At 41.7% G+C, this 11,240-nt stretch overlaps 1 protein-coding gene across 1 annotated transcript in view; it reads right to left on the reverse strand.

Moving 5' to 3' along the window:
* LOC132008512 (formin-binding protein 4) overlaps positions 1 to 9,549 on the reverse strand; it is a 41,039-nt gene extending 31,490 nt beyond the window's left edge. Inside the window, exons 1-6 of the mRNA XM_059387150.1 lie at positions 9,191 to 9,549; positions 8,137 to 8,226; positions 5,016 to 5,152; positions 4,088 to 4,274; positions 1,269 to 1,416; positions 1,002 to 1,122 (exon numbers count right to left, since the gene is read on the reverse strand). Of these exons, the coding sequence (XP_059243133.1) occupies positions 1,002 to 1,122; positions 1,269 to 1,416; positions 4,088 to 4,274; positions 5,016 to 5,152; positions 8,137 to 8,226; positions 9,191 to 9,443 (936 nt within the window). The 5' untranslated portion in view covers positions 9,444 to 9,549. The remainder of the gene's footprint in view (positions 1 to 1,001; positions 1,123 to 1,268; positions 1,417 to 4,087; positions 4,275 to 5,015; positions 5,153 to 8,136; positions 8,227 to 9,190) is intronic.
* Positions 9,550 to 11,240: the final 1,691 nt, after the last annotated feature.

Consider the following 11,240-nt stretch of genomic DNA (forward strand, 5'->3'; position numbering starts at 1 on the left):
GGCTCAGGTCATGATCTCAGAGTGCTGGGATCGAGTCCCACATCGGGCTCTCTGCTCAGCAGGGAGCCTGCTTCCCTCTCTCTCTCTCCGCCTCCCTCTCTGTCTACTTGTGATTTCTCTCTGTCAAATAAATAAATAAAATCTTTAAAAAAAAAAAAAAAAAAAAAAAGAAAAAGTTTTGTCACCTCAACATATAACTGGATATCTCCACCCTTCTGTATAATGACATAACTTCAGAGGCACACTAGAAAGGTGATTTAGAGGAAAGTAAAATAATTCTAAAATGAAATGTATGATTTAACTTAAAGTGCCCATTTCCTTCATTGGAGTAATATTTAGTCTATGTACCTCCTATTATAAAGACCAAATTATTCTAAAAGTATGTGTGTATTTGTGTGTGTGTTTATTTTTAAGGAGGCTCCATACCCAACATGGAGTTTGAACTCACAACCCTGAGCAAGAGCTGCATCCTCTACTTAACTTGAGTTAGTTAAGGATCCCATGAAAATACTTACCATACTCCCCATTTAAATTAATCATTTAAAATTCAAGATAAATTAAAATTCAACACACACACACACACAGACACACACAAACTACAGAATATATCTTACTTTTCTTACGAAGCTATAAAAATGCTCATTTTACTAATAATAGATTTTAATTTTTAAGGCAGCTTATCTTTAAAAACAAAAAACTTATGTGGGGTTCCCAAAATAGAGCTATTCTGCAGTGGAGAAGGAGATCTGAAGCCCTGACTGCTGCTCCCCCATCCTTCACAATGAGCCTCGGCAGTACCCTAAAGTTCCAAAAGAACCACTAAATTCGACAATTGTTATAAATGCTACATATTAAATATAAACATTAAATAAAGCCTTAAGAATCAGCATTTATTTATTTTCACATCTGGTTGTAAAATAATAACAGAAAATGTCTATACCTGTGCAAAAATAATTCAAGTTTTTTAGATTTGAAATAAGCAAGTAAGTCGTGAAACTGACCTTTTTAACTTCTCGCTTGGCTACGACTGGTCCACTTTTACTACTGGAAACAGAAACGTTTTTCTCCTTAGTATACACGTCCGTATTAACCACAAAATTAGCTTCAGCACCTGTTACAGAACTAAAAACAAACAAAATATAGGTATACTCACACATACACACACATTTATATACTTTTATCAAGAGAAACAGAAGGCAAATATTATCAACAAAAGATAAAACTCTAACTTCCTTCTTAGGTAATTTCTTTTTCAAGTCTATTCTTACCTGGGTTGGTAATGTTGTATTCCCTGTACCTGGGTAGCAAGATACTGGGGTAATTCCCAAGTCACTTCATTTGTTTGTGTATTCCAATAATAATAGCATCCTGTGTTCTCATCCCAGACTTCTTGCCAATCTCCCATCTCAATTCCAACTAAAAGAAAATAAAACAAATTTTAAAACACAAATTTCTAATCAACAAAACTAAAAAACCTACTGAGTGGGGGAAGGTATTTGCAAATGACATATTCGATAAAGGGTTAGTACCCAAATATATTAAAAAACTTGCATAACTCAACACCTAAAAACCAAATAATCCAATTAAAAACGGGCAGAAGTGGGGCGCCTGGATGGCTCAGCGGGTTAAGCCTCTGCCTTGGCTCGGGTCATGATCTCAGGGTCCTGGGATCAAGCCCTGCATCGGGCTCTCTGCTCGGCAGGGAGCCTGCTTCCCCCTCTCTCTATGCCTATCTCTCTGCCTACTTGTAATCTCTCTCTGTCAAATAAATAAATAAAATCTTAAAAAAAAAAAATAAGGAATAGGTGTTCGTGAGAATGTGGAGAAAAAAGAACCCTCTTACACTAGTGGTAGGAATGTAAACTGGTGCAGCCACTGTGGAAAACAGTAAGGAAGTTCCTCAAAAAATTAAAAATAGAGCTACCCTATGATTTAGTAATCACACTACTGGATATTTATTCAAAACACACAAAAACATTATTTCAAAAGGATAATATGCACCTCTATGTTTATAGCATTATTTATAATAGCCAAATTATGGAAACAGCCCAAGTATCCATCAATAAATAAAGATGGTATATATACACGATGGAATATTACACAGCCATAAAAATGAATGAAATATTGCCATTTCCCAACACAGAGCTGGAGAGTATAATGCTAAGCAAAGTCAGTAAGTCAGAGAAAGACAAATAACATATGATTTCACTCATGTGGAATTTAAGAAACAAAACAAATGAGCAACGGGGTTTAAAAAAAAAAAAAAGAGAGAGAGAGAGAGAGAAATAAACCAAGAAACAGATTCTTTTAATTATAGAGAACAAACTTATGATTACCAGAAGGGAAGTGGGAGTGGAGAGAGGTTAAATACTTAATGGGGATTAAGCAGTGCACTCATCATGATAGGCACAGAGTAATGGATAAAACTGTTAATTAAGGGGGGAAAAAAAAAGAATTACTAAATAATTATTATCCTGAAACTAATAAACACTATATTAGTTATACAGGAATTAAAATTTAAAACTTAAAAAAAAAAAAAACCACACACACAAATTTCTTCACAATTCTTTTTTTTTTTAAAGATTTTATTTATTTATTTGACAGACAGAGATCACCAGTAGGCAGAGACACAGGCAGAGAGGGGGCAGAGAGGAGGAAGCAGGCCCCCTGCCGAGCAGAGAGCCCGATGTGGGGCTCGATCCCAGGACCCTGGGATCATGACCTGAGCCAAAGGCAGAGGCTTTAACCCACTGAGCCACACAGGTGCCCCTTTCTCTGCTCAGCGGGAAACCTGCTTCTCCCTCTCCCACTCCCACTGCTTCTGTTCCCTCTCTTGGTGTGCCTTTTAAGTTTTTAAATAAAAACTTAAAAAAATACATATATATACACACACATATGTATATATACAATTATTATCTTAGTAACTATCAGAGAAAACAGTCCTCCTTATCATCTTCTAAACAGTGTATTTAGGGGCACCTAAGTGGCTCAGTGGGTTAAAGCCTCTGCCTTTGGCTCAGGTCTCTGCCTGCCTTTCTGCCTACTTGTGATCTCTCTCTGTCAAATAAATAAATAAAATCTTTTAAAAAATAAATAAATAAAAATAAACAGTGTATTTAGGGGTGCCTGGGTGGCTCAGTGGGCTAAGCCTTTGCCTTCGGCTCAGGTCATGATCTCAGGGTCCTGAGATCAAGCACCACATCAGGGTCCTGCTCTGCAGGGAGCCTGCTTCCCCAAACCCCCATGCCCGCTTCTCTACTTGTGATCTGTCAAATAAATAAATTAAAATCTTAAACACACACACACACCCATTGCTTTAAAAACAAACAAACAAACAATGAACCTAAAAGACCAGAATCCTAAAGTCTGGGGCTAAAGCATAGGGGTTTTCATCTTTTGCAATGTCAATGCCTAGAACACCTTTAAAAATTGCACTTTAGGGCGCCTGGGTGGCTCAGTGGGTTAAGCCGCTGCCTTTGGCTCAGGTCATGATCTCAGGGTACTGGGATCGAGTCCCGCGTCGGGCTCTCTGCTCAGCAGGGAGCCTGCTTCCTCCTCTCTCTCTCTGCCTGCCTCTCTGCCTACTTGTGATCTCTCTCTGTCAAATGGATAAATAAAAAAAAATCTTAAAAAAAAAAAAATTGCACTTTAGATTTCTTTAAAAATCAAAGGATCAGGGATGCCTGGGAGGCTCAGTCAGTCAGGCGGCTGCCTTCGGCTTGGGTCATGATCCCAGGGTCCTGGGACTGAGTCCTGCATTAGGCTCCTTGCTGAGCAGGGAGCCTGCTTCTCCCTCTGCCTTTGCCTGCTTATACTTTCTCATTGACAAATATTTTAAAAATAAAAAATAGGGGCACCCAGGTGGCTCAGCCATTAAGTATTTGCCTTCAGCTCAGGTCCTGATCCCTGATCCTATGTTGGGCTCCTTGCTCTGCAGGAAGCCTGCTTCTCCCTCTCCCACTCTCCCTGCTGTGTCCACTCTCTTGCTCTCTTGTCAAATAAATAAAATCTTTTAAAAAATTAAAAAAATAAGTAAAATAAAAGGATCAAAAACAAACAAAAAAAAAACCCAAAGGATCACACTTACCTTCTGCTAGTGAACACTGAGTATCATATTGCCACCCTGCAGTCTGAGCTGAGTCTGTTCCATTTGAAGTAGTAGAAGAAAGCGCAGATGTTGCTGATTCCTTTGGCTCTGGTCGAGGTGGAGTTGGAGGTGGAGCAGAAGCTCCTACAGGAGCTGCAGGCTGAGGAGCTGTTATAGCATCAATCTCCTTTAGAATGAAAACATTAACAAATGCATTAAGAACCTCAAAACCAGAAAACTGAAGAAATGACAACCACTACAAAAAAATTCTAGGGGGCACCTGGGTGGCTCAGTCGTTAAGCATCTGCCTTTGGCTCAGGTCATAATCCCAGGGTCCTGGGACTGAGCTCTGAGCTGGGCTCCCTGCTCAGTAGGAAGTCCACCCCCCTGCCTGTGTTCCCTCTCCTACTGTCTCTCAGTGTCAAATAAATAAATAATATCTCTTAAAAAGGGGCGCCTGGGTGGCTCAGTGGGTTAAGCCTCTGCCTTCAGCTTGGGTCATGATCTCAGGGTCCTGGGATCGAGCCCCACATCGGGCTCTCTGCTCAGCGGGGAGCCTGCTTTCCCCTCTCTCTGCCTCTCTGCCTACTTGTGGTCTCTGTCAAGTGAGTAAATAAAATCTTTAAAAAAAAAAAAAAAAATCTTTTAAAAAAAAGTTCTATACAGTTTTCAGCTTCTCGAATCAAAACTCTCATCTCCCAACTACATAAGTTCCTCAAACCCTGTAATTCTCTGTTCTTCTCCTCCTTACAACCTTTACAGAAAGAGAAGAGAAAAGAACAGTGTGAAGGGATCAAGGAAGAGAGATGGAAAGGGAAAAGAAGGGAGTAGGAAACATTGAGTGTGACAAAAAAGTAGGCTAATCACTTGAGATCCAGGTCCCAAAGTGGCTTCAATAATTAAAAACCCAAACAAAAGCACCACTAACCGCTAGGAAGTTGGCCAGTGTACTATCAATATCAGCTGACTGGTTTCCATTTGCCTCTTTAGACTGTGCTGATTTTTCGGAAACGTCACTCTCATCATCATCACTGTCAGCATATGCACCAAGTAAGCACAGACCTCCTAGAAGCAAAATGGTAAACAGTGTTAATAACAATGCCAGGATGCCCCAAGAAGTACTCAAGAAAAAAATATGACATGGTTCTTCAGAGTTTACAGATTAGACCACAACCTCAAAATAAATCATCACTGAACTACCACAGAGAGATTTAAATTACATTATGCTTAGAGCTAATAAAATCATTCACATAGCTGCTTGATATCCTTCTCAAAATACACATTCAACCTCATACGCTGTCAAAATAGCACATGGTAAATCTTGAGTTTAGAATTTGTTGCTTTATGGGTCCATCCCAAACAAGCAAGCCAATTAGGGTTTAGTAGATGAAACAAAGATTTTTAAACTAAAAATCTTTCTTTGGTGATTTTTCCTCAAACAAGAAGCAACAAATAATAATGGAATTCTAAGTGCTAGAATCAAAGCATACAACAAAAACCCAGCAACTAATCACCAATGTCTTCCTCAAACTCAAGACGTATCAGGTATGGCCTCTGCGATGCTGCTATGTACACCATTTCCTTTTGTCCTACCTGTGGCCACTCTGTTACAATTAAACAAGCATATATATTCTTTTTATAGATCATTTCATTATAAGTACATTAAATGTTAAACACCAGCTAAACTCTTCAGCTATTAGTAAGATAAAATTTCCCCGTACCTGGCAACATTCTATGTTCTCAATAAATATTTGGTAAATGAACAGACTCATCAGGAAGTAAAACAGTTTTACCATAATTCCATAAATGAATTCATGAAATCACCTAAAAATAAAAATTCCTTTTATCATAGTTCACATTCATTCCTTTAGTCATATATATCTTGCCTTCATTATTTTTAGTATATAAGTTCTTGTACTAAATACCAATCTCTAAAATATTTAAAACTTATTAGGAAGATTTTTAAGTGGACATCTGACAGTTCTCCATTTTCCAATTACCAAGTATTTTATTTCTCATCATTTTGTGGCATGTTCGTCAACTTTCCTGATTTTCTGATAAGAGGTAATAGCCCAGTAAGGTTAGTAATAGGAAAAGAAGCCTTTGTGTATGAAAAGAATCTGCACTTTAGTATTCAGCACTGAGTTTTTGGGTGATGGGGGGGGTTATAAATACTTCCTACAGAAAAATTTTATATATAATCATCTAGATCATTAGCCTTAATTCTACATCCTTTGGTAAAAGGTTCCAACCAGATGAGTTGCATGGAATTTTTATTACAAAATTTCCTAAGCAGGGGTAGGTAGTTCCCCAGACTCAATGTTGGTCTCACAGGCAAGAGGTTTAGCCAAGGCCCCACCTATTCCTTTTTTACCTCAGAGCTTTTCACAGTACACACATCAAACCTCTTTCAAGCTAATAACACAATGACTATTAAACAGGAAAATAAATGAAAATGATTAAACCCAATATATTGGGGAAATAGGCATACTTAATACTGTAGAGACAACATAAATTATTTCTTAAGAATAATGTGGTTACATATACCAAGACCCACAAAACTCTTCAAGTTTCTTTCAGCTACATAGTCCCATTTTTCAGAGTATAACCCCCAATTCAAAATTTTTTCACACAAAGATTCTACAGCTTTATTAAGTAAATAAAGCTGTGAACAACTCAAATGCTCTCAGGGGACTCGTAAAGCAAATTACAGCACAGTACCTGATGCAGTACTAATTCATGATTAATCAGATCATTATAAGATTACACGAAATAATGCTAAGGGGACAGAAAGTAATGCTAAAGGAATAAAAGCAAGATAAAAGCAAGTTGTGAAATGCATTTAAGTTCTAATCACATGAAATTTAGTTCATCACTGATAAGGAACAGGCATGAATTTAGAATAACACTGAAAAAAGTTCTAAGTACTATGTAAAATTACTTAATTTAAAAATAAATAAATAAATAAACAAAACCTCATGGGACCTACTCCAGACCACTACTGAGATGTTGTTTCTACATAAAACCAGAGGAAGCAAGGACATTCTTCAGAGCCATAGTCCCAGCAGTCTTTTTTTTTTTTTTGAGAGGGATGCTGACTGTTCAAACCTCCATAAGCACCATTTGCAAATCAATCCACATTAGGTGGAAAATTATTTCTTAGGTGTATACCTTGCTTGTAAGTTTCAAACAGTTAACTGTGTCTTATTTCTAGTAACTATAACATTTGAACAGTTTTAATTCTTTTGGTCACAGAAACTATTATCAATAGGCTAAAAGCATCATAGTCATCTATTGATCTAATTTAAGAGGCTACTCTGAATTTTTCCTTAGAGAATTTCATATGCATATTACCCTAATGTTCTTCTGCATAAAAGTATTAGACATGCTTGCTCTACTGTATTATAAAAACATTTTAACAACTTTTTTTTTTGAAGTGGCAAATAGAAGGAGAGAGGAACAAGCATCTATTATTTCAGGTGTATTTATATAGCATACAGAAACCTCCAAACTTAAAAGAATAAAATTATTAGATGTTTAGTACAAAACGTATTTTGATCTTTCAAGACATATAAAGAATGGAGAAAACGAACAGTCTTGGCATTTCCTGTATATCCGAATATTCCTTAATGCTAAAAAAAAAAATATTTAATAAGGGCAATTTTCAGCTCCAAAAGTATTCACTAGGTACCCTCAAAGCACTGTGCTGGAAAAGAAATGCACCGAATGAAAGACATTCCTGAGATCTCTGAAGAACACCAAGCTAGCAGGGGAGCCAGAAAACTACAAAACAGCATTAGAAGAAAAGCAGTGCAAAATATCTTGGGTACAGAGAAAAAGCAACAACAAATTTTGCTTTGATTAATGTGTATATACCAGCAAGCCCGCAGAAAAATTTTACTTTCATTTTCAAAAATTTTAAATTTCCATTTATGGGAGAACAGTAAATTTGCGACACTGAAGCATTCAACAAAATATATACAAACCCAATTTGATCTTAAGGAAAGAAAGACCTTGTAGAAAACATGAAAAAAAAAAAAAAATTGTACCTGTTGCTTTAACGGCTGTAGGTCTGGTGGTCATGACTGGTTTGGGAGGATTCGGAACTCTGGGAACCTCCACCACCACTTCCTGCTCATCTGGATTTTTTAAAAAAAGAACAAAAGAAAACCAGTGTGCCAATGGACCAGAGAAAACACTACAGATGACCAAACAATCTTCGATTTGACCTTCCCAGTCTCTATTTCAGCAATCTGAAAACAGGGTGTGTTAAACTCATCACTGACCCAAATAATCGGGAGACGATAAACAAGCATAACTGGCCTCTTCCACGTCACTTTAACATTAAGAATATGATTATGGTACCTGAAATGCATCTGAAATAATGTAAACGTCTAAAAAATACATACCCAATAAATCTCCGGGCTACCACCGGGCCTTTACAGCAACACAGCTCTAGCTACCCAGCCCCCCACCCCGCCCCGCACAGCGCAGGAACTACCCAACGTGATTTTTTAGCGCCCGAAACGGTCGCGGCTTCTCCGGCATCCGGCTCCCGCAGCAGCGCCGCAGTTCCTCTTAATCCAAGGGCCATTGTGGGAACAAACAAGTACTGGGGAACGCACCAGTTTCACTTCTAAAGGAAGTGAAAGGGGCTACAATAAAATGGGTGTGCTGCCTTCTAGAGGGTCCCTCTCGGTTTTGACAAAAACGAAGGGAAAAACGCATGACGTGGGTCGGAAGGCCAGGTTCCCGGTCACGAGGCCTCGGACGAGAAGCTCGTACTTTTCACAAATATCCGTCGTAAGTTGTGCAAAACCGAGACTGCACATCGAGGACACTCGGGATGCCAGGCCGAGCCCCGCACCAGAGATGGCGCCTCTCGGGCAGCCGGGCGAGCGCGCACGGCCCCACGGGCCCCTTGCGCGGCCCCGGGGCCCTCAGCGGTCCTCCCCTGGGGCCCCACGCAGCAGGCCTCGGAGGTGCAGGAAGCCCCCCCACCCCGGCCTGGATTTCTCCTCCTCCCACGGCCCTCGCCGTAGGCCGCAAGCCCCGAGCTCGAGTTTCGGACTCCCCACCTAAGTGTCGGGGCCCCTCGCGCACCTTTACTTTCTGAAGGCGAGTCGTCCGGGGCCGCGGCGGCAGCAGCAGCAGCAGTCACCGTGGTCGTCGTTGTCGGCGGCGGCGGCGGCGGTGGCGCCGCCGGAGCTGGCTGGCTGGGCGCCGCCACCGTCGAGTCCGGCTCCGTGTCGGGCTCCGGCTCCGGATCCCTGCCCGGCGTGTTGCTTCGGGGCCCCGGCGGAGAGAGCTGCAGGATGGGCCTGCGGCCGGGTACCGCCCGGGACTTCTTCCCCATCGCGAGCCCGAGCGCGAGCCGCGAGCGTAGGCCAGCCGAGAGGGGCGGGCGCTCGGCGCGGCGCTGCGTAATCAATATTCATACACCGCGACACCGCCCCCTGAAAGAATCTGCTTTTAACCGGCGGAGCGCGCGCCCGCGCAAGCGCCTTGGGTCCTCTAGGCTCCTCTGGCTTCTCCCCTCAGAGAGGAAGGGCGGGCTTTATCCACGATGCTGGGCGATTGGCTGTTTTGATCCATCGAAGGAGCCAGGAGCCAATGGAAAAGGAAAAAGAGTCAGTGTCAGGCCAATAGCGCGGAAGGGCCTGAATTAGAATGACTTTCCATTACGTCGGACTCCACCCATGCGTCTTGTGCGGAGTCTTTTCTTTATCCCCTTGTCCTCCATCTTGTCCCTGGTCTGGGCTTGCTGTTGGCTGTTTTGTTTTGTTTTAGCTTTTGGGAAGCTGTGCTGCATTTCAGGACCTTTCTAGACTTTCGTCCTGATTATTGTGGCTTACTTTGGGTATGACGTTGAACACTAAATAAAATAGTGTTTTTTTGTTTTGTTTTTAAGATTTTACTGATTTAGGGGTGCCTGGGTGGCTCAGTGGGTTAAGCCACTGCCTTTGGCTCGGGTCATGGTCCCAGGGTGCTGGGATCGATACCCGCATCGGGCTCTCTGCTCAGTGGGGAGCCTGCTTCCTCCTCTCCCTCCTCTGCCCTAAGATTTTATTGATTTATTTGACAGCACAAGCAAGCAGAGGGAGAGGGAGAAGCAGGCTCTCCACTGAGCAAGGAGCGCGATGCGGGACTGGGTCCGGATCTGGGATCATGACCTCAGCCGAAGGCAGCCGCTTAACGGACTGAACCACCCAGGCGCCCTAAAATAGTGGGTCTTTATGCTTTTGTAAATTCTTATCAGCTGGAAAAAATCACTAGACGTTATACTGCATAGGAGGAAAAATCGTAAATTATTGCGATGGGGTACAGGAGCTTACCCAGTCTAGTCCATTCTCAACCTGCTTTATTAGATTTATCTTCCTTTAGCCCTCCGCCCCCCACCTCCACCCCGTCCCCTTCTTACCCCTCTGGAGCCAGCCAGCTAAAGACTAGCGAATACACTAGAACATGGCAAACAAAACCCTCCATTCCTCAATATCCAGCGCAGGCATTCTCTCTCAACCCTGTATCAGTGCTGAGCCCCTCCCCAGTGCTTGACATTCTGCCGTTAAGTCCGTTTTATCCCTTTCCCTCTTCTCAATCTTAAGATATTGAGCGTATTTATTTTTATATCCCCAGCTGCTCAGTTCTTACTAAAACATACTAATAATACCTAACATTTAGTGAGTCCTTACTATGTGTGAGCCACTGTCTAAGCACTTTACAAGCACAATTGTAGGGGTGCCTGGGTGGCTCAGTCCGTTAAGGGGTTGCCTTAGGTAAGGGGATGGAGCCCCATATCAGGTTCCCTGCTGAGCAGGGAGTCAGCTTTTCTCCTCTGCCCCTCCCCCGCTTCATGCTCACTTTCTCCTCGCTCTCAAAATAAATCTCTCTCTCTCTCTCTCTCTTTTTTTTTTAAAGGTGTTATTTATTATTTGAGAGAAAGAGAGAAGCAGAGGGAGAGGGAGAAGCAGACTTCCTGCTGAGCAGGGAGCCCCATGCTGGCCTGGATCCCAGAATGCTGGGATGGTGACCTGGGCTGAAGGCAGCTGCTTAACTGACTGAGCCACCCAGATGCCCCCAAAAGAAATAAAATCTTAAAAAACAAACAAAAACAAACAAGTATAAGTGTATTTGATTCTCACCAGAACCCTGT

Source organism: Mustela nigripes, unplaced genomic scaffold (genome assembly GCF_022355385.1).
Source record: "Mustela nigripes isolate SB6536 unplaced genomic scaffold, MUSNIG.SB6536 HiC_scaffold_148, whole genome shotgun sequence".
Lineage (NCBI taxonomy): Eukaryota > Metazoa > Chordata > Mammalia > Carnivora > Mustelidae > Mustela > Mustela nigripes.